Genomic DNA, 22,093 nt, shown 5'->3' with positions numbered 1-22,093 from the left:
TCCACACAGGTACTTACAAGCCGATCTAGTCAATATTAACCATCTTTTTGATGCTTAAACAAATTGAGTTCCCTTGAGTCTGTCACTACAAGGCATGTTCTCCAATCCTTCAATCGTTCTCCTGGATCTTCTCGGAATCCTCTCTAATTTATCAAGATGTTTCTTAAAGTGTTGACTCTAGAACTTGACATAGAAGTCCAAACATAGGGACAAAATAAACCCCCTTTCAACTTGATATTCCCCATTTATACACCCCAGCTCCACATTACTCTTTGAATCACAGCATCACACTGCTAGCTGAGATTCAGTTGATTATGCACCATGGCTGTGTCTGAAATACATCCCTTTCTCGAAAAAGACACTTCAAAATTGCAAATGAAGCCGGGATTTAAATTTCCCACACTTCATTTCCATAATGGAGGCTGCGGAGTTTTTTTCGAAAGGGGGCTTTTCGAAAGAAAAACGGCTGTTTAGACTAGGATTGTTTGAAAATAAAACCCTTTTTTGAAAGATCCTGCACACCTCATTTTTTCAGGAAAAAAATGTGGCTGCAATTATGCAAATGAAGTGTGGGAAATTTAAATCCCGGCTTCATTTGCAATTTCCAAGCGTCTAATTTACATCCCTTTTTCAAGAAAGAGATATAGTTTAGACACTGCCTATGACCCCAAGTCTTTTTCAGAGTTGCTGCCCAAAATAAGAGTCTCTTATATCCTCTAGGACCTATATTCTTTGTTGCTAGATGTATGACATTACATTTGTCTGTACTGAAATGCATCATTTGCCTACAGCCAGTTTACCCAGTGATCAAAATCAGAGTGCCAGTGATTTCTTTTTTCTATTATTTACCCTCCCGCCCCCTTGAATCTGCAATCTTTATGACATATGTTTTCTTCCAGATCACTCTCAAAAGTAATAAACAGCATATAGCCAAAAAAATAATCCTTGTGGAACATTTTAACCATGCTTGCTTAGTGATTCCCTGAATACACCGAAACATCAATTGGCCAGTTTTTAATCCATTTAACGTGCTATGTTGATTTTGTATCCTCCTAGTTTCTTAAAATGTTGTGCCTTAAAGAAGTTTACCTCTATTACCTGTATCATCCAAATTCATAATTCCGTAATATATTGATTAGTTTGACAGGATCCATTTCCTTAAGACTTTGTCAACAGATTAATTTTAACACCCTCTAAAATCTTTATAAATATTAATAGAACAGTGATACTGATTAAGAAATCGAGACCACTGTTCAATATGCTATACCCAAAAATTTGGGGAGATTGGTGGAAGGCAACCAAGATTTACCACGTTCATTAAAATAACCAAATTTTACTTAAATTTTACCTTGTAAACATAGCAGTCGAAAACCCATATCTCAAGTGGTAATTTTAAAAAAAATATGACTATCAAGATGGATATTCTGTTATGTTTTTTTTAAAGAAGTCCACTTTAAACACCAAAGTCAAGTAATAACTACGGGAATGTCTACACTAGCCTCCTAGTTCGATCTAGGGAAGCTAATGAAGGCGACTGAAATTGCAAATGAAGCATGGGATTTAAATATCCCGCACTTCATTAGCATGTTCCCGGCTGGTTGCCATTTTAAAAATTGACTAGCCCGAAGTAACTGCCCGCATCTACAGACAGCAGGGAAACAGGATTCCGAATTAAAGCCCTAAATCGAATTAGCTGTTATTCCTCCTGGAATGAGGTTTAACAGCTAATTCGATTTAGGGCTTTAATACAGAATCCCGTTTCACTTCCGCGTGTAGACACACGGGCAGTTACTTTGGGCTAGTCAATTTTTAAAATGGCAACCGACGGGAACATGCTAATGAAACGCGGGATATTTAAGTCCCACGCTTTATTTGCAATTTCGGTTGCCCTCATTAGCCTCCCTAGATCGAACTTGGGGGCTAGTGTAGACATACCCTAAATGCATTATTAGTTATCTGCTCTTAGTACACAAAATGAGTACAGTTTTGAGAATAGTGGTTATTTGATCATATCTTCTGAGCTATATTTAAAACAGCAGTATGAAAGTAAGGAATTTGTACTTACGGTAAATATCCGTCTGCCAGTACGATCAAAAGTTACACAGTATACAGAAGATAAGTGTCCTAGGATTCGTTTGTGCATTTTCATATGCTGATACACAGCAGTTGGAACAAGTTGTTCAAGTTTGTATTTTCCATTTAGTTTTCTTGAAAAAAGGGTATCCGCTACCAAAGGAGAAAAAATATTAACAGTGATTATTTGGTACTGGACATGCTAACCTGCATGTCAAGAAAAGGAAATCGTGTTTGACCACTTACAGCATGTGCATTTTCTGCAACCATTCTCTAATTTCATAATCATCCCTAGCTTAACCAAAATCCATAGCACACTTAAACAGATGAGGGAGGAGAGGGGGCAAAAATACTTCAGATGCTCTTGTCTAGTGCTTCCATGACATGCTCGATATTCTGCTTTTCAAAGATACAACAGGAAAAATAATCAACTGGTTACATACAAATCAGGCATGAATGTAGTTTTCTTCTGCTTAACTAAGTTTTATTGGCTGAAATTAAAGTTCATGTTGACAATCCTTATAGAAGACAAAGAGACATGTCAAGGAAGAAATAATTTTGCTGCTTGTTTGCTGTTTTGATTCTTGTCATAAGTCAGTAGCACTAGACCAAGAACCTGAGGTTTAGCAACAGTGAAACTTGACAAACATACACCTAGGTTAACATTAACCCAACAGTTCCCAATTTGTGTTTTGAACGGTGAAGAGGCAAAGGAAAGGGTAAGAGCAATGTATTTCATACATAGTAAAAGTGTGATAATGCAAATTATAGTTTATTCTGCCCCTGATTTTTCTTCATGGTTTTAATTGCACATAAACACATCAGACATTTTGGTAATGTTTACTCTCATTACACAGACAGTCCTGGTTAAAAGATTAATTAATTTATTAGCCAAATTCATTCTGGATGGCACAGGCTACACTTCACTGACTCAGCAGTGCCTGCAGGATTGTCGAGTAAGGTTAAAAATCGGGCAACATTTTCCCGTGAAGAAAGGTGGTGTTTCCACTGCGCACACCTGCTAGGGAGAGACAGCTTTAATTTTAACTAAGGATCCACAGGAGTTGCTTACTGGATTAGCTGAACCCCCAGCAGTATCAGTTAGGCCTACCTCTCTGCCAGGTCTTCCACTGGTCTAACACAACCTAAAAAGGCAATTTCCATGCAAAACTGTGTTTCAGTATCCCCCCCCCCCTTCCTCCACCCTGAAAGCAGCATCCTTTTGCAAGCTAAACTCTTGGTAGAACAGAGCCCAGGGTGCCTTTAGCCCTGCAACTGAAAAGAACAGATTCTCCTTTTAACAATTCATTCTATACGAAGCATAATGAAATCAATACATAGATTAAAGCAAAAGAATTGAGGACTTCCCATTTCTAGATCTGCTATGATACAAAATTACAATATATAAAAGCCTTTACTTGCAAGGAGATTCTCCCCTATCAATGCTTGGGAACAGACAAGTGCCAAGAAGCAGATGAAAAGCTAAGACCAGCAAAAAACAGCAGTCTTGTAAATTACATATAAAGTCTATTTAGGAATTTATAAGAGTTTTCCAGAACAAAAAGATGTCAGTCAGTTCATTATATTACAAAATAAAATATATGCTCCTAATGTAATACCTCTTATCATCCAGAGAACCAAACAAGAGAACTACACAGCAAAAGAACAGCATTCAAATCCACCACCAAGATAATGAATGGGCCTCTCCTATCAGGTTTCAGTTTAGTACATAGAATGGAAGTTTCGGAAGTCATGAAAATGGATGATCATATGTTCATTGGTGAGGGATATCAGGAAATTACTAAGCTGGATGAAATCCTTCCTTTTGGCTCTCAGACAATGAGCAACTTCCTTAATATCAACCTGTTCATCTGTGGAGTACCTCTATTCCTACATCTATCCTGTTCAACATGTGTATCAGCCTACCAGAGAACCTAATTAAATATCACAGTGTCAAATGTCAAAGAGTTTTATGTCTCGTTCACTTCCATCATTGTAGTGCTATGATCCAACTGTATCAGTGCCTGGCCAAGAGCAGCAAGCAGATGAAAAATGTAGCTAGCTGAAAATAAAGCTGAGATTATCTTGGTTGGAAAAAGAAAACATTTTGAAGAGGTAGTCACCGTCACTTCTTCACCTACTACTAAGGCAGTCTGTCACAACAGAGAGAAATTTTAGTACTCCCAAGCAGTTTCATTCAATTTACCAATTTCCAATTGAAACTGTCAAAAAGTTAGTGCTCCCTACTTTCCCAATGATGACCAGACCACGTTGTTCTATGTTAGTCTGATTTCCAGGGTAAGTTACTGCAATTCTCTGTACTTTAGAGTACATACAAACACAAACAAAAAACATTTCAGCTGATCCATGTCAGTTGTTCAGCACACAGCATCCTTGTGCTCTGAGCATTATACTGGCTCTCAATGGAATGGCAATTTAATTTCATGGATTTTAAGGCCAAAAGAGACCGTCGATTAATGGTCAATTAATATGACCTCCTACAGAACAAAAACCAGGATCAACAGGTTGGTGCCAAAATTATTGGATGAAATCTATAACTTCAGTTTGAGAGATAGCAAATTATAAAGATATCCGATTTTGATATAAAGACTACAAGTAATGGAAGATCCCTACATCCCCAGGGAAGTTGATCCAATAATGAACTACAATCTCCTATCAAATCTCTTCCATGAAGTTACTGTACAGTATTTCCAGACAATAACTACATCACCTCATACTCTTTTTTTAGCTATAAGTATCTCACTACTAGGCATGTTTCCAAATCTTTAATCATTCAGAGTCATGGATTCCAAGGCCAGAAGTGACCATCATCATCATCTACTCTAACATTTAAAAAAAAAAAAAAAAAAACACAGAATTTCCCTATCATAATTCCTAGATCCATGGTTTTCAAACTACGGGTCGCAACCAAATACTGCGTTGTGGAATGTCAGGCACTGGCTCATTGCTGCAGAGTGATCAGGTTACCAATGTGGGTGCTAAGGCAGACCTGCCTGTCCTGGCAGTGCAGACTGTGCTGCGCCCCAGAAGCAGCCAGCAACAGGCCCAACTCCTAGGTAGGGTGCAAGGGAGCACACAGGGCTCCACTTTTCCAGCCCTGGCTGGGAACCTGCTGCTGGCTGCTTTTGGGATGCAGCATGTTCTGCGGTGCCAGGGGATGTAGGAAGCTTGCCTTAGCACGCACGCACGCACACACACCCCACATCATTGACTGGGAGCCGATCAAAGTAAGCCCCTCCTGTCTCAGCCCTGATACCGCCAAAGCCAGAGCCCCCTCCTATGCCCAAAGCTCTCATCCTCAGCCCCAACCCAGAACCTACACTCTCGTCAAATTATGTTGGATCATGAGCATCAATTAATTTTCTTCTAGTGGGTCATGAGAAAAATGTTTGAAAACCACTGTCCTAGAGCTTTTTTTGAGGAACATCCAAATTGGATTTAAAAATTGCTTGTGCTGGACAACCCACCCTTGCTAAATTGTTCCATTCTTTAAATTACCTACACTGTAAAACATTTCTGTTCCATTTGCAGTCTGAATTTCTCTAGTTTCAGCTTCCAGCCATGGGGTACTTTTCTTTGCTAGACTGAAGATCCCATTATTAAATATCTGTTCCAGAGATAGATATTTATACATTGTAATCAAGATACCCTTTAACTTCTTTGTCCAACTAAAGAGAGAGATTCCAGGAGTTCAATCACTATAAGGTGCATTTTTCCAATCACTTCATTATGCTCCTGGCTCCTCTCTGATTTATCAAGATCTGTCAACACTACTACCTTTATCAATCAAATTTATCTCACCAAAAAAATCCCCACAAACCATCTAGTCAGACAAGATATATTTTTCATTAAGCCATGCTGATTTGCCTTAGTTACCCTCCTTTAAATTTAAGCACCCAGATTACAGGAAACACTGAACATGACCTTCAGGAAGAGAGCAGGATGAGGCCTGCTGAACCTTGTCTTTATGTAACAAGGTATAGGAAAGCGCTGATGTTAGGTTTCTGAATTCAGGCACCCTTCTGGCCAAGGTTATTGCTATCAAGAATCAGTGTTCCCTAAAAGCTGTGTGCTTGTGTGACTGCTCAGGAAAGATTCAAGTGCTAACCAGCTGATTAACAAAGCACCCACAGCTAGTTTTTTGGTTTCCACTAGTGGTGTACATTCACACATGCCTCAGTGCACATTAAGTTTATTTTACACATGAATGGAAAAAAATCTACACGTAGATGGAAAAGATTTGAGGGAACTTTGCCAGGAATGCCACTTTGCAAGAGAGGCAGAGCAGGTAGCAAGTTGCTAATAGTTCAAACTGGAGGGGGGAGAGAAGAGAAGAAGTGACAAGCCTAAGAAGGACCAAGCTGATGTCCCGGACAGCCTTTTAAAGAATTGGCTGACTACAGGCAGCCCCATTTAAGGCCAAGATTGTGGTTAAATACACCCTTATTGATGACAATCAGAAGGCCCTGCTGCTTCAGACAGAAGAGGTAATCCCAAGTAAGTGGCACTGAGGATAGCGTCAGAGGTTAATGATGCTGCATCGACCAGACCAAAATGGTATGTGGCTCTCAGAGGGTTTTCTGCTGCTAAGGAGGACTTGTCTAGTGTGGTCTGACTGGGAAAGCTCCATCATGTTCAAACACAGAGCTTCCACACCTTAGGTGAAGCAACCTGAGGTTCAGATGTCCAAGATCTTGTGTTGGAAGGTCTGGGAAAGGCAACAGAGTGACCAGGACTTCTATGGACATGTCTAGGAGGGATGTATACCAATGCTAATAGAACCAGGCTGATGCTATCGATATGGCCTGAGCTCGTTCCCTCTAGATCTTGAAGAATACCTTATAAATGAGCAGTATTAGAAGATAACCTCCCCAATGGAGGCGGAAGATGCCTGTGCTGGAGCCCAGACTGTGATTTTGGAAGGAGCAGAACTGCTGGCATGTCCTGCTATGTTGCATGGCAAAAAAGGTCTACCTGGGAAAAAGCCCCACCTCTGTAAGATTGGAATTGTGACATCCAGGCAAAGGAACTACTTGTGGCCATGAAATGACCTGCTGAAATGGTACCCCTGCGAGGTTTGACACTGCAGATGTGTTAATATTCTACACAGAAGTCCCTTAACAGGGACCAAGGAGGTGGCAGCAGGTTGGTAGGCTCTTTATTAAGGCATGACTACAGGGGTGACCAGACTGATCCAACAAATGTAGCTATAGGAAAAATCTTCCAGCTACTGTGCATGTGCGCTGATTGGAATCAACAAAAACAAGCACTCGAAGAACAGAATGATGCAATAAGTATTAAATCACCTTCTTCCTAAATCTGTTAAGAATATTTTGTAACCTAAAATCTACAAACATTACTACTATTAAGTTCATACAACCAATGGAGCCATAACCAGAAAGTTAAAACTATTTTATTTATGTATCAATAGAAACATTTCTAAGAAATTACCAGTCAATAGCACTTACTGGGATACACATTCCGAAGGTAGAAAGGTCAACTAACCCCAATGGCACTGAAGAAAAACCCTCAGATGTTTGTCGTTCTCCCATTTTTCTTCTAGGAAAAGATGATAATGAAACACTGTCCAAGTCCACTGCCCGATTTTTCATTATTTTGTTAAATGAGTAGATAATAAACTACTTTTTCAAGATACATAAATCCCATAGACAATACATAAAGCACCACTTATTAGGCCCACTAGTCCTTGGTAGTTAGCTATATAAAACAAAATTCTAGTATAATTCTGAAAAATAGGTTATGAAGATGCATTAGCTTAACCACGGGGTTTAAGAGCCACATGCCTCAAGTATCAGCTGAAGTGACAGAAAACACTAAGAAAATTCTCACAAAGAAAAGTTTAGAGAGTGATGATAAAAGAGAGGACCAAAGTTTCTAGACGGAAGGTAATGATACCTATAGTAATGAGTTTGTCATGTGCAGTGACAGGATAACTGCAAGTAGAGAAGAAAAAAAGAACCAAGAACAACTAACTTCAACATAGACAGCACAACCCAAAAACCAATAAAAATGGCACCTGATCTTGCTGAATCTTGCTGTCAGAAAGTAAAATAAAAGTTGCACCTCCAAAGGTGTCACAAAGGTCAAAGTAAATTCCATTCTGGGTTTAACTTGAGTTAAGATGTACTCATTGATTGGCAGTAAACACACACACACACACACACACCCCCACACCCACCATTTACAGGTAGTTAAATGGTTAGGAATGTCAGTTTTATTCAAGGATATGTACTTTGTATATTTTGATGTGTTGTAGGCAACCTTTGTTTTAATGGTTATAGATTTCAACATCTATAGTCATTAAAGCCGTGATATCCAACATGCTAGCTACAAGCCACACGTGGCTATTTGGCTGGTTAAGTATGGCTACTGCTTCAGAGCTGGTTGGACACCATGGCATTAAAAAATTACTGCTTTACTGCTATCCCCCAAAATTTCCCACAACTCTGAAAATTCAGATAGATCTAAAATATTTTAAAAGGCTTAAAACCCATAATTTTGCACAAATGAAAATTTAATAAGTAAAAACTGAAAACAATTAATAAACATTGATATTTTTTGTCAAAATTATACAGTTAGTTCTGCCAAGCCTAATTATATTTAATAAAACCTTAATATCCTACTGAATACAAGATTAATTATCCTCCTATAAAGAATATAGGAGATCTGTTTTAAACAACAGGTGTGAAAGAGTGATATTACAGCTATTCTATCTCCTTATTTCTATCCCTTTCTAAAAATAAGACAAACCCATGACTGTCAAAAGCTTTTAAAGTAATGTTGGAGTCATAGGGAAAAATATGTACTGAGTAGAAGGCTGAAGGCAAACAGAGCTGCTGTAAGTACAAGAAAAGGATGTGCCACATAGAGATTTACATTCGATTAAAACTTTGCAACTGACACACTGGCCCTCTATCCTTCACCAACAGCCCAGAAGTTGGGACCAGAAATAATTCATGATTAGATCCTCCTCTCCAACATCCGAAGAATATGCTCAATATACCCACCAACACTCAAGGCCAGGTTTTTATTTAAACTACTCTTCATTTCATGGTTGCTAACTCAGTATTTGTTTTTCAAGCCAGTATTTCTAGCGCTGGATAATAAAAAGGATCAAAAATGTTACTTTAGACCTCAATTATCTAGCCTGATTATCAAGTTTTGTCTAAGAAAACTTGGAATATAAAATTGCATGTTCTCTACTGATTTAGTTCTTCACAAAAGAACTTCTGATACTTAAAAAGTTGCTGATGTTAAAACTTTTTTTTAAATTAGCCATTTAGGTCTCAGCCAGAATGCATGTCTAGCAAATATATTTGAAGATTAAGATTTATCTAAGGAAACTCCAAGTATTCAGAATGTCAGATTTGAATGAAAAGACAAGATTCATGTAGAATATGGATTTTATATTTACTAGTTAAGTTGAGTTCAATAGACCTTGTCAAAAATGTTCTGGTGAAACCTACAGGACATCTGGAGAATGCAGCTTTAACCAGCTATTCTCTAAAAACACAAACTCTCTCACTCTTCTGTGAAAGAGCATATTTAAAAAAATAAATCTATGCATTTTCCTGTAGCCTACTGTTGCTAGTATGCTCGCTCCCATGTCTGACAGAATCATAGAATCATAGGATTGGAAGGGACCTCGAGAGGTCATCGAGTCCAGCCCCCCGCCCTCAAGGCAGGACCAAGCTCCACCTACACCATCCCTGACAGATGTCTATCTAACCTGTTCTTAAATATCTCCAGAGAAGGAGATTCCACCACCTCCCTTGGCAATTTATTCTAATATTTGACCACCCTGACAGTTAGGAATTTTTTCCTAATGTCCAATCTAAACCTCCCCTGCTGCACTTTAAGCCCATTACTCCTTGTCCTGTCCTCAGAAACCAAGAGGAACAAATTTTCTCCTTCCTCCTTGTGACACCCTTTTAGATATTTAAAAACCGCTATCATGTCCCCCCTTAAGTACAACCATATAATAAATACTTGGAACTCCTTGCCAGAGGATGCAGTGAAGGCTAGGACTTGAACTGGGTTCAAAAAAATAGCTCAGATAGATTCATGGAGGTTAGGTCCATCGATGGCTATTAGCCAGGATGGGTAGGAATAGTGTCCTTGGCCTCTGTTTCTCTGTAGGTGGGTGACAAAGGAGGGTCACGTGAGATTTACCTGTTGCATTCCCTCCCTCTAGGGCATCTGGTATTGGCCACTGTCAGCAGACAGGATACTGGGTTGGATGGACAGATGGTCTGACCCAATATGGACGTTCTTATGAACCAAATTAATAAGATTCCTTTACTTGGATCCAAAAGAAAAAATGTTTTCCAATGATGTTCTTGTCCTCCTGCTTTGGATGGATTCAATGCCTTGCTTATTTTTTAAAAAATGATGGCTCCATGGGAGTGGAAAGGGGGAGATAAAAGAGGAAATTAACTGAAAACTACTTATCAGGGTAGATTAAAAAACAGGACTAAAAATGATAAAATCAAATTTTAATTGGGTTTTGTGTTTAAATACATTTGTTTTAAAAATAAACTCGCTATAATAATTTCAATAAAAACATGCTGCAACAACAAACTTCCAAATTTTAATGCGTTAAAGACAGGAGACAGAAGTTGACAACGTATAGTTCAGAACTTGAGAAGCAGTCAAACAAAAACAGAGTTCCATTTAATTACATTTCACCAAGGTAGACTACTAAATTGTGGCCAATTCTGGGAAGTGTAAATAACTTAAACTCAAGTGCCTGCTATTAAATGAGGCTATTGACGTAACAGGTATCGCAGAAATTTGCTGATATACAATGGGAAATGTAATACAATACAACATACATAGGAAAAATAGAGTAGATTGCACTAATGATGGAGTGGCACTATATGCGAAAGAAAGTATAGAGCCAGAGAAAAAAATCTTAAATGAATCAATCTGTACCACAGAATCTCTGTGGATGGAAATTCCATGCCTGAATAATAAGATGACAGCAATAGGAATATTGTACCGACTTATGGACCAAAATGCTGACCGTGACTGCAAATTATTGGGAGATGAGAGAGAGTACACCACCAGAAAACACAATGATAATGGGGGATTTCAACTGATTCCACATAAACTGGGTACATGTTACCTCAGGACAGGATGCATAGATAAAACTTCTAGATACCATAAATACTGCTTCTTGGAACAAACGAGGGAAAATGCAATTCTTGATTTAGTCCTAAGTACAGCACAAGATCAGGTCCAAAAGGCATCACAAGGGTGCCATTTCAGATTGCAGAGGAGTGCAACTAACTGTGATTCCGCAAATTCTAGGTTTTTTTGCAGATAATTGGGGGAAAGGAAAGAGACCAACAATTATAGCTCAAAGAAGGAGGCTCACCTCAAAAGGTTTGAAAACTACTCACGGAGCTAGGGACTGTGTGCAACTATAGGCCAGCAGTAGGGATGTAAAATGCAATTTAATCAGTTAACTGACTAAACATTATATTTCACTGGTTAACCACTTCACATCCCTAGTTAGCAGGGCTGTAGCTCAGGTTACAGCAGAGATGGAGTAGACAGGGGAAGTGAGCAGATGGGGGTGGGGGCTCAGGGTGTGGGCAGGAGTATAGCTAGTGGCTGTGGGCTGGGAATGGGGGTATAGCTCAAGGTACAGGGAGAATCTTTATATGGAGGTGCTGCTGCTGGATAGCCCAAACAGGCGCTCAGCCATTTGTTGGCACAAGTAGGGGCAGCTCCTCTCCTTATAGGTATATGAGCACCAGACTGGACTGTACCATCCTAGACAGTCAACAACACTTAATAATCCCCAGGCACCGAGAACTGGAGAACATAATTGAGCCTGGAGAGCAGAGTGGCCGTTGCATAGGTTGCATAGGAAAACTGATCAGGACATGCACAGTACTAGGTGTCAGAACTCACCTAGCCCACTCTGAACATTCCTTCCAAAAGAAAGGCAGAAATCTGGGCACCCCTTCCAATATATGATTTGTGCAACATAACCAGTTTGAGTAGGCAATAGGTATGTTAACTAACATGTATTTATGTAAACGTGTAACTCCTAGATTTTTTAAAATCTTTACAATTGAGCAAATGCTGGTTTTTATATTAATTACAATGTAAGAACATTCACTTTCTGTTGTGTAGAAAAACTAACAACTTTTGGTTTCATTTTCTCAGCAGTTGCTAGCTAAATTATTTTCTTAATTTGGATTACTTCATTCAAAGCTGAGAAACTAACTGAGCTGTTTTCCTGATCTGCATTCCATCTATGAATTAAAACCAGGTGGGACAGGATGAGATCTAATTCTCAAAACTTAAATATATGGGGCCAGATTTTCAAGGGTAGTTAGGCACCTAAAGATAATTACTGGAATTTTTCAAAAACCCAACAGCATGAATCTTTAGGTGCCTAGATACCTTTGAAAATATGGTCCACAAAGGCCAGAAGACAAACAATGCAAAAAACACAAAACAAGTACTGATATGATTACATAAGAAAAAAATACAGTACACTTAGTCTTATTTAACTAATAAAAGCAATTTTTCAATACTGTTTTTGTATATTTCAAATTGAACTGAATTCCCATCCAATTGAAACTTAACACAAATACGAAGTAAATAACTTTTCTAACAATTAAAAAGGGAAAAATTAAGACTGAATAAATGTATGTTAAGTTATATGGCTGCTTAAACATGTATAAATGTGTCTCCTACTTAAAAGAAAGTAACAAAATTTAAATGTATTGGTTATTTATTGTTCCATCGAAATGTTTTATATACTAACCAAATGAAAACTTTTTTTAGGAAAATAACTAAGTAGTAAATCCAAAACAAGATTAAAATCAATTTAAATCAACCAACTAATCTTGATTTAAATCATGATTAAGTGTTAAATCAATCCACCCTGCTGCTGCTTAATATACAGTATAAGGCCTCAGAACCTAATTGAGGAAGCTCCTCACTTCAGTCCAAGAAGAGCTAGTCAAGACATCTGGTAGAACTTGCTCTCGAGATTTATTTTTGTTTTCTTCTGTCCCTGCCTCTCATGTCCTTTCTCCCAGCAGGTTCCAAAGAAGAGAATGTGTTTTCTGTTTTAAACTTAGTTTCCCTTAAGAAAAAATTAAATTTAAACAAGTCTCTTTCCATTCACATCACCATTGCAAAAAAGTTAGTATCAAGATTGCTCTATCATTTTTACTGGCGAGTTTACAATGGAGGAATAGGAGACTAATTTAGTTTCTTAAAGTAAGAGATACCCAACAACTCATTAAAGAACTTTAAGACAAGGTATTTTCAACTCAGTGTTAAGCCTGAAGATATGCTAAGTTTTCGCTTACTTGACATACCTATTTTCACTGAGTTACTGCCCTTATGAAAAGGGGAACTACGGCAGGATTGCATGGATGGAAGCTCAAAATGTGAGATTTCTGCTCACTTATCTTTTTTTACAACAGGAAGAACCACAAAGAGGAGGAAACAAAAATATTTGTCTAGTCTTCAGCTACTCTGCCATTTTTCAGCCCAACGGAGACAATGTGTGCATGCTTCATGCTACAACACAAAGCAACCCTGGACAAAACTAAGAAATAATTAAATGGAATGAAACAACTGAAGCAGAGAAAATATTTCCTGTTTCAAGTCCCTACGCTAAAAAAAAAAAAAAAAAAAACTCCTTAAAGAAAAAGTTCTCGCAAGCAACCTATACTATTTTCCAGAAGTGAAGACAGTCCGCACATCTTGAGTCCAAATAATTCATTACCACAATAGACTATCCTATTTGCAGCATATTAGGATTTCATTTTTGCTATTATGTTATTAGCTGGCAAAATATTATTTGCATATTTTGAAATATTTTACCCAAATGCATACCTCAAAGCTCAAATGAAACAAAAAACATTCAAAACAGAATTGATAATATTTTGACATACATTGTGTCATGTTTAAAATGGAATAATGGACTATCCTAACAGAAATAATGGTATGCACAAGGTAAATAGCATGTAAAAGAGTAAATACTAACATACTGTTACCCCAATAAACAAATACTGCTGAACTTAAAAATGTTGTACTAGCACTGACATGCTGTATGTTAAAATTGACTTACCTATACTAGGTGGACTGCCATAGTTTACTGGCGACTCTGGAGGCCTTCCACAATGTAATGCAGCAAGAGCGGATCCCTTCCACACAACATGTTTGCAACCTGTTTACAAAAAATTACAAACACATAAAAATACAGAATGAAACAGTGAAAATGAAGTCTTCAAGCCCCCTTGTGAGATTTTCATACTTTTATTTGTGCGAAGCAAAGACTGTCTTCCAGCTCCTAATAAGGTTTGCACTCCAGGGACACTCTGAGGAATTTCTTGCTCTAGAAGTGGTCCTAGTCGATGGCATATTTGCAGCAAGTGATCGGGTGCCAAGTGTCTATAATATTTAACCTATTATGTGACAGAAAAAAATGTGATAAAGATGAAGTCAATCATTTTGAAATATTTCTATTTTAATCCTCATTACCTTGTCAAGTTTGTTACCAGAAGTTAAAGTAGAAATGAGCAAACTAAAAAATAGTTTCACTTTAAACAAATGACCAAACGGATAAAAACTTTTAATATGGTAAATTTACTCCAGCTAGTCCTAATTAATTTCTTCTGTTCTAAGTACACTGTCTTATAAACACAGTTTATATTTACAATTTTGTAACTTGAATGAAAGAATGACTGAAGGCACAAAGCAGCTCTTAAATCATCTTAGGTAACAGAAAAATGCAAAGTATGTGTCCAACCTCATGTTTAAATATGTTTCCGATCAATTTACTCTGAAAGTTACTTTGCAACAAAATAAGAAAATAGTATTGTAAGATATACTGATATTTAGGCAGTTCTTAGAAAAGCTTCTATACACTCAAAAAATGCTGCAATTTTTAAATGACTGACTGGATTTGTCATATATAAAATAGCAAACCAGACTGAATTTCAAGTGTAAAAAAACAACTCAACCTCAACTATGGAGGCATGGCCAGCATCTCCATAATTAAACTTGAATGCAAGTTTTAGGAATCAGTTAAGTTTGAGTCAAATAATTTTTAAAACCTATTACACACTATTTATTCAAAGAAACACATGTCTTTGGTGCAATACGGGGAAAACAACCTTTCAGGTTCATTTGAAAATCATTTATACTTATTAACTGTGTGACACTGGCAACAAAGCAAATTCCTATCACTGAACACATATGTATTATGACAACTATTTTATTTTAACATCAAACCAATTTGAAACTGGATTTTGTCCACAAAAGGCAAGTCAAAGTCCTCATCTATTCTTTTGAACAGCTTAGGTACAGGTCAGCTTGGTCTTTTCAGTGCTATGGAATCAACTTCAAAATATACTTATCTAAGAGAACACAATGAAATCCCTCAACAAACTGTTAATCCTGCTATTAACAAATAAAGTTTTCCATAAACTACTACAGCTAGCTTATAACATTAAAAAAAAAATTAGGAAAAAAATCTCTCAATTCTAGTTGCTTACTATACACATTCTCAGGGCTCGCCAAGCGGCAGCGAGCCCCACTCGCCAGCTGCACTGTTTTGCGTGGTTCTGCTTTCTGCGCATATCGTTCTGCGCATGCGCAGATCGCTCTGCGCCGGCTCTTCCAGGTTGTAATCTACTCGCCACGGGTCAATAGATTACATTATTTGTCAAGCCCTGCACATTCTAATAAGAGTACCTACTGTGTACTGGTTTATTCCTAAATACATTTCATAAATTTCATAATTTCCTTATTGTTATTTTCATATTTTTGTGACAGAAATCATCTTCTCACAATGAAAGAAAGCTTGTGATGTTTTGTTACTGTTAACTGCAGATGGCCATGACTGACATTTTAAGAAGAATGAACATTGCTCATATTCGTACACTGTGAAGGAACCCTTCATCAAATGTACTGCCTTACTGACATGCTGTTATACTATTAGTGTAAAGAGTACAGCAACTTATTAGTGAGGGCTGAACTATAAAACAGACTTCAGAAAAACCTTATTTACACTAGAATTATTTTTTCACCATCTTAAGCTTCTGATGGAGGCTTTTTCTTTTGTTGCTCTCATTTGAATCATGTCACATTTATAAAAGCCCTTGTGAATTACGTGAATTCTGACTAACACGGAAGTGAGATATGACTTAAAATGTGCAACTTAAATCCATGTTTAAAAGCTATACAAATAGCTAAATAAAGTTGTGTCTACATTCACCTCAAATTCATTTTTTAAAGTACAACTGACTTCAGACACATGTAGTCAGGTGTCAATAGGACTGCAAATTATATCAAATTACTGATTAGCCAACTCTTCCCATCAGAACACAGTTTAAGTTATTATTTTACTCCACTAGTCAAGCACCAAGGCGCTCTCTAACTTGAAAAACCTGAATATAAAGAAAAGAAAAAACAAACACAAAATCCAAAGTAGGTAAAAGATTAAAGCTTGGAGTCCGAGAAGACCAGCCTTGAAACATACCTAAGCTCTAAACAACTTCTTGAATCTGATCTCCTTTTTTGTGAGTTCTGTCATGTAACTAGTATCTGTTTTCAAAACAACTAAGCAGAACCAGGGGCTAAACAAGTTAGATTATAACAGTGACTTATTTCAGAAGTACTTCTGAAATTGAAAACTATTTGTATAAAACTATGTACTCTGCTAATACACCTCATGCCCACCATGCAAATTCCCTTTTACTCTAAGTCCAAGACCTCTTTTGTTCTAAGAAAATTAATCATGACAAATTAAGTAGCAGTTTTGTGCTGTAGATAAATGTCACCTGAGAAATTATCATTTTTATTGTTTGCCAAAACAATATTTTAACTTAGTTCTTGGACAAACTAGTATAATATTAGTCAACTAAGTCTGAAATCATCTTAAAGGGACACTGATCATTTTAAATGTTGAAATTTTCCAAAGTTTATTAAAATTAGTTTGAAGTCATAAATGTGCACCGAGTTTCTCTGCCAATTTTTGCATTCTTACATCTTTTAAGTTACATACAAGACCCAAAGAAACAGCAGAAACTATTTAAAGGGGAAAACAGCAAAATGGACCACACACTAGTGATGTCAAATGCACAAAGTAAATCTAAAGATAAATATGCTTTAAAATTTCTTTCAATTATTATAATCTTGGTGTTATTTGTAACAAGACAAATGTCATTTGTAAATTGGCATCCTTTTAAAACAGGAAGAATTTAAATAATGTTGACTACTTTTTCCTTCTCTTCAACTTATAAAAGAATAGAAGTGGGAATTCCTGTAATCACTTCCCTTCCTCTCAAATGTAAACTTATAATTACATGAATTTTAATATTAATTTTAAGAGATGCTGAAAGAACAAAATGAGTAGTGAAGACAGTCTATCTTGCCTCTGGGACACCTTGCTTTTCAAACTGGGGAAAGCAGTAGAAAAATGCAACAGAAATTAAGATGTGGGAGAGCAGAAAGAGCTTTGACACAGACTAATGTTAGGGGATTAAATGAGTCAAAAGCAGCGAGACAGGTGGATCAAAAAACGAAAGCATGGGAGAGAGGTCAGAGATCAAAGAAAGAAGTTGTGTTGTCTGCTGAGGAAAAGAAGTTTATAGAGTGGATGTCACACAAAAAATGTGATTGTGCCGAAGAGAGCAAGAAAGTGAAGAGAATTAAATGAAGTATGGTTGCTGTAAAAATGGGAATTCAGAGGACCAATTCTTTGTGAAGACTAGATGGGAGTAAGGAGAGTAAGACTAGTTTTGATGAGATGGGGTCATCCAGAGATGGGGTCATCCAGATTAGCCATATAGAAAAGGCAATCTTTCAATATAAGAGTAGGGAATAAAGATCAGGAATAATGAAGAGTTGGGTGATAGCTACAAAAATAAAAGCTTAGGAAGTAGCCTGCTGAAGGAAAAGGTACAAAAACAGAAACAAAAAGGAGACAGCAACAAAAACAGGCACAAAGAGGAACCTGGTAAAACTACAGTCAGGGCAGGCAGAAATTAAAAGAAAAAACACCACACAAAAAAAAAAAAAAAAAAAAAAAAAAAAGGAGGATAGTTTTAAGAAGTTGAATCAGACACAAGTAACAGCAAGATAAGGAACTAAAGCTTAGGAAGACAGAAACTTGTGCCTACCCCAATGTCTGACAGAGCAGAGGGTAAAAGGGGAAAGAAAAAGCCAATAAGGAACATTTAGAACTGCAATACAACATAGCTATAAAGAGAGAGCATTGCACGATTTACAATGCCAAATACAGATTTCAACATAAAATACAAGCAGTCTACAAGCAATCTACAAATAATGTGTGGCAGCAAGAGTTACTGCCAGGTCTGCAAATTCTATCTAGACTATGAGAGTCTTGCTGAGTTCTCTCCTTCTTGCGTATCACCACAAGAATAAGAGGATCTTGCAAACATATTAGGTTGTCCGTGATAACTGCATGCATCCCCAATTGTTTTCAAAAGATTTGCACAAATATAAGTGATAACTGTATTAATGAACAAGAAATAGAATATATCCTTCACTCTTACCCACAGGTGGGCAATAATTTTTGACCAGTGGCTATTTCAGACATTTTTGAAGTGCCCCAGGCTGCCCCCGGAAGAGGTGGGGCCTCAAGTGTAAGAGGCGGGGCGTCAGGCAGAAGGAGCAGGCCAGAACACTTCCATGCTTCCCCACCCAAAGGCCCTGATTGGCCCTTCAAAGTCTTTGCCCCCCACCCCAAAGAGAACCACCAGCTGTTCAGGTGGTTCCCTCTAGGTACCCACGTGCTCCGCCCTGCTGCCGCCACGTCAATAAGGACCTGGGGAGAGGGAGCACTTGAAGTCCCTTCTTCCCTACCCCCGCTCTGCAAGGGAGCTCCGTGCTTGGAGTCAACTGCCAGATGAGCAGCAATTGGTGGTTGACTTTAAGTCTGAGCTCCTTGCAGAATGGGAGGAGACTTCATGCGCTCTTCCCGCCCCCAAACTTCAATTGGCCTGGGTGTGGGGGAAGCAGCAGGACCTCTGCAGGCTGGATCAATTCACTTAGTGGGCCGAATCCGGCCCATGGAGGCCTTTTTGTTCACCGCTGCTTTCTGTGTTAGCTCCGCCAAGCTAGTAGGAGTAGACAGCATGTTTTTTTGTTTATTTAAACACCAAACAGGAATCAGAGGTGTTAAGTAATGATTGCTATTGTGTCAGTTTTCAAACCATAATCATAAATTAATATTTTCTATAAAGTGTTCCATTGTCAACTCTATATTTACTAATAACTATCTAGAACAAACAGTGGGCACATAGAAAATGAAGCTAAACAGCTATTCGGACATCCAGAATCTAGCATTAAGGTAACCAATCCTCCAAAGCAACGCCTGTATTGAAACATTTTCTAAAATACTAGGTTGTTTTTTCCTACACTAACAGAGATCTGAGCTTACTACAATTTTATCATCAAGAACTTCATCACAGAAAAATTTGTCCAGTGGACTGAATTTCCCCAGAAAGTTGCTTTTAAAAATAAATCAGTTACCTGTATTTCAAAATCTGGGCTGCTCAATCCAGACAACTTTAGCCACCTTTTGAGCCAGGGGTATGCTGCCACCCACTATATCAAATGCTACGCAAGTCAAAACAATGAATTACAGCAGTTGTCATATTGGAACAGACTATTAGTATATTCAAACCACCGGTCAATGCCTAATTCTTTCAGAGAAAAATACCTGTTCTTGCAACTCCTAATTTTAAAGTGTTCTTGTTCTTCCTCTGAGCTGCTTCTTTATGAGAATTCATTTTTCCCATCTGAAGTATCTTCTGATTTATATGTAGGCTAAACAAAGATGGGGATTTGGCTATAAGACACTACAGGGACATTTTCTTATAACTAGAGATTACTTCTGCTGCTAATGAAACAGATTAATTAGAACCAAATGTTGTGAGGCCACACAATTTTTGCCCTGTTACAAACATAGGAAATTTGCTAAAAGTTGGAGTACTTAAAATTTAACAAAAAGAAAGATACTACAGGTTGAATCTCTCTTGTCCAGGACACCCTGGTCTGCCAAGATCCTTGGTTCGGTAGGACCACAGATGTTGCTAGACCAGATAAGCCCAGCCACAGAGGTTGAAAGTGGCTGGAAACACAGCTGATCTGATCGGCAGCAGCCTGCAGGGACAGTTACCTAGGGGTAGAGAGCCCCGGGAGCAGTTGCTGCCACAGCACACAGGGCCAAAGCCAGGGAACCCCGGGAGCAACTGCTGCCAGCACACACAAGACAGGGGGCAGAGAGCAGAGCTCCGCAAGTGGGCTGGCCGCAAGTGGGCTGGGGGGCAACAGACCCAGGCATGTGAACCAGAGGAAGTCAGGTTTCTGGGTTCTCCAGGGGCAGCTGCCAGGAGTGGAGCTTGGACATCTGACCTCCCCTGGTCCAGCAAATTCCCTAGTTTGGGACCACTCCAGTCCCGAGGGTGCTGGACAAGGGAGGCTCAACCTGTACATACAGTTCAGCCTTGGGGGAAGTTCTCAAGAAAAACAGCGTTTACATAAAGGTCACAGAAATGAAGCATTGAAAAGGACCACAGACATTCATTTGCTTAATCCATACTCCTGTTCTGACACAAGATTAAGTACATTAGACTATCCGGCTACGTCTACACTGGCCCCTTTTCCGAAAGAGGCATGCTAATTTTCAACTTCAGAATAGGGAAATCCGTGGGGGATTTTAATATCCCCCGCGGGATTTAAATAAAGATGTCCTACTTCAAAGTAGGAATAAGAGATCCTCCGGAATAGGGCTTTATTCCGGAGGATCGGGCCAATCTAGACGCTTTTTTCCAGCTTTTCCCCAAGCCGGAAAAAAGCGGCAGACATCTTTATTTAAATCCCGCGGGGGATATTTAAATCCCCCGCGGATTTCCCTATTCTGAAGTTGAAAATTAACATGCCCCTTTCGGAAAAGGGGCCAGTGTAGACGTAGCCTCCCTGATAGATGATTGTCTAGCTAATTCATACAAAAAAAAAATCTAATGACAGGAACTTCACAACTACCCAAGGTAGCTTTTTCCAGGGCTTAACTATTCTTAAAGTTAGTTTTTTTCTAATATTTAACCTAAATTTCCACTGCTGAAAATTAAGCAAATTATTTAAAATAAAACAAATTAGGTTTATTTCGGTATCAGCAATGATAAATTTTTGACACACATTTTCTTACGCAAACATTTTGGAATTTTAAACAATTTAAAATCACTTAAGTCCTGATAAGAAATAGATAATCTTGGAAACTAAAACTAAGGTACAAAAGGATAGTTTACTTTCCAACCATGTTAATTATTTATATAGCAAAAAAGAGGTGTTAGGTTCTTTAATTGTTGTTGTCATTAAATGGGTAATATTCTTGTCCTAAATTTACTCTACATTATATAATGATCTATAACTAATTGAGAACGTTAGATAAAATGACTGGTATGCGAGTGATTTGTATGATGTCAACTAGGGATGTAATAGTGTAGTGCACATATTATAGACTACACACGTTCCCAATCCCACCCCAGCCCCGCCCCTTGCCAGTAATCTTTTTAACAGGCTGGCCAACAACCTGGCTCAGTCCTGGCTCACGGTGGATCCGGGACCTACCCCCACTGCAGCTCTGCATTTAAAGTGTATTAGGAGCCAGGCTGGCAGTCCGGCTCAGTTCCGGCTCGCACCAGGTCCAGGAGCTCACCCCCACCCCAGACAGGGAGTGCTGCCACTTCTGTTTCAGAGGCAGCAGCACAGGGCAACAGCACAGCCCACCCGCAAGGGGAACTGGTTTTTAAACTGGCTCCCCTCACGGACCAGCTCCATAAAGACGATACAGAGGCAGCAGCGTGGAATGGCAGGGGTCTTCTCGGGAGTGGGGCCTGAGTGCACTGGCTGTTGACCCCACCCCGGGGGACTATAGAATACTCAAGTAAGTAATAAAAATTCATGAGGC

At 38.4% G+C, this 22,093-nt stretch overlaps 1 protein-coding gene across 1 annotated transcript in view; it reads right to left on the bottom strand.

The window, feature by feature from the left end:
- PHIP (PHIP subunit of CUL4-Ring ligase complex) overlaps positions 1-22,093 on the bottom strand; it is a 308,497-nt gene that overhangs the window by 278,027 nt on the left and 8,377 nt on the right. The window contains exons 5-7 of the mRNA XM_075923789.2: positions 14,408-14,558; positions 14,222-14,320; positions 2,066-2,226 (exon numbers count right to left, since the gene is read on the bottom strand). Of these exons, the coding sequence (XP_075779904.2) occupies positions 2,066-2,226; positions 14,222-14,320; positions 14,408-14,558 (411 nt within the window). The remainder of the gene's footprint in view (positions 1-2,065; positions 2,227-14,221; positions 14,321-14,407; positions 14,559-22,093) is intronic.

Source organism: Pelodiscus sinensis, chromosome 3 (assembly GCF_052426305.1).
Source record: "Pelodiscus sinensis isolate ZL-2025 chromosome 3, ASM5242630v1, whole genome shotgun sequence".
In the NCBI taxonomy this organism is placed as follows: Eukaryota; Metazoa; Chordata; order Testudines; family Trionychidae; genus Pelodiscus; species Pelodiscus sinensis.
This window is presented reverse-complemented; position numbering and strand designations above follow the sequence as displayed.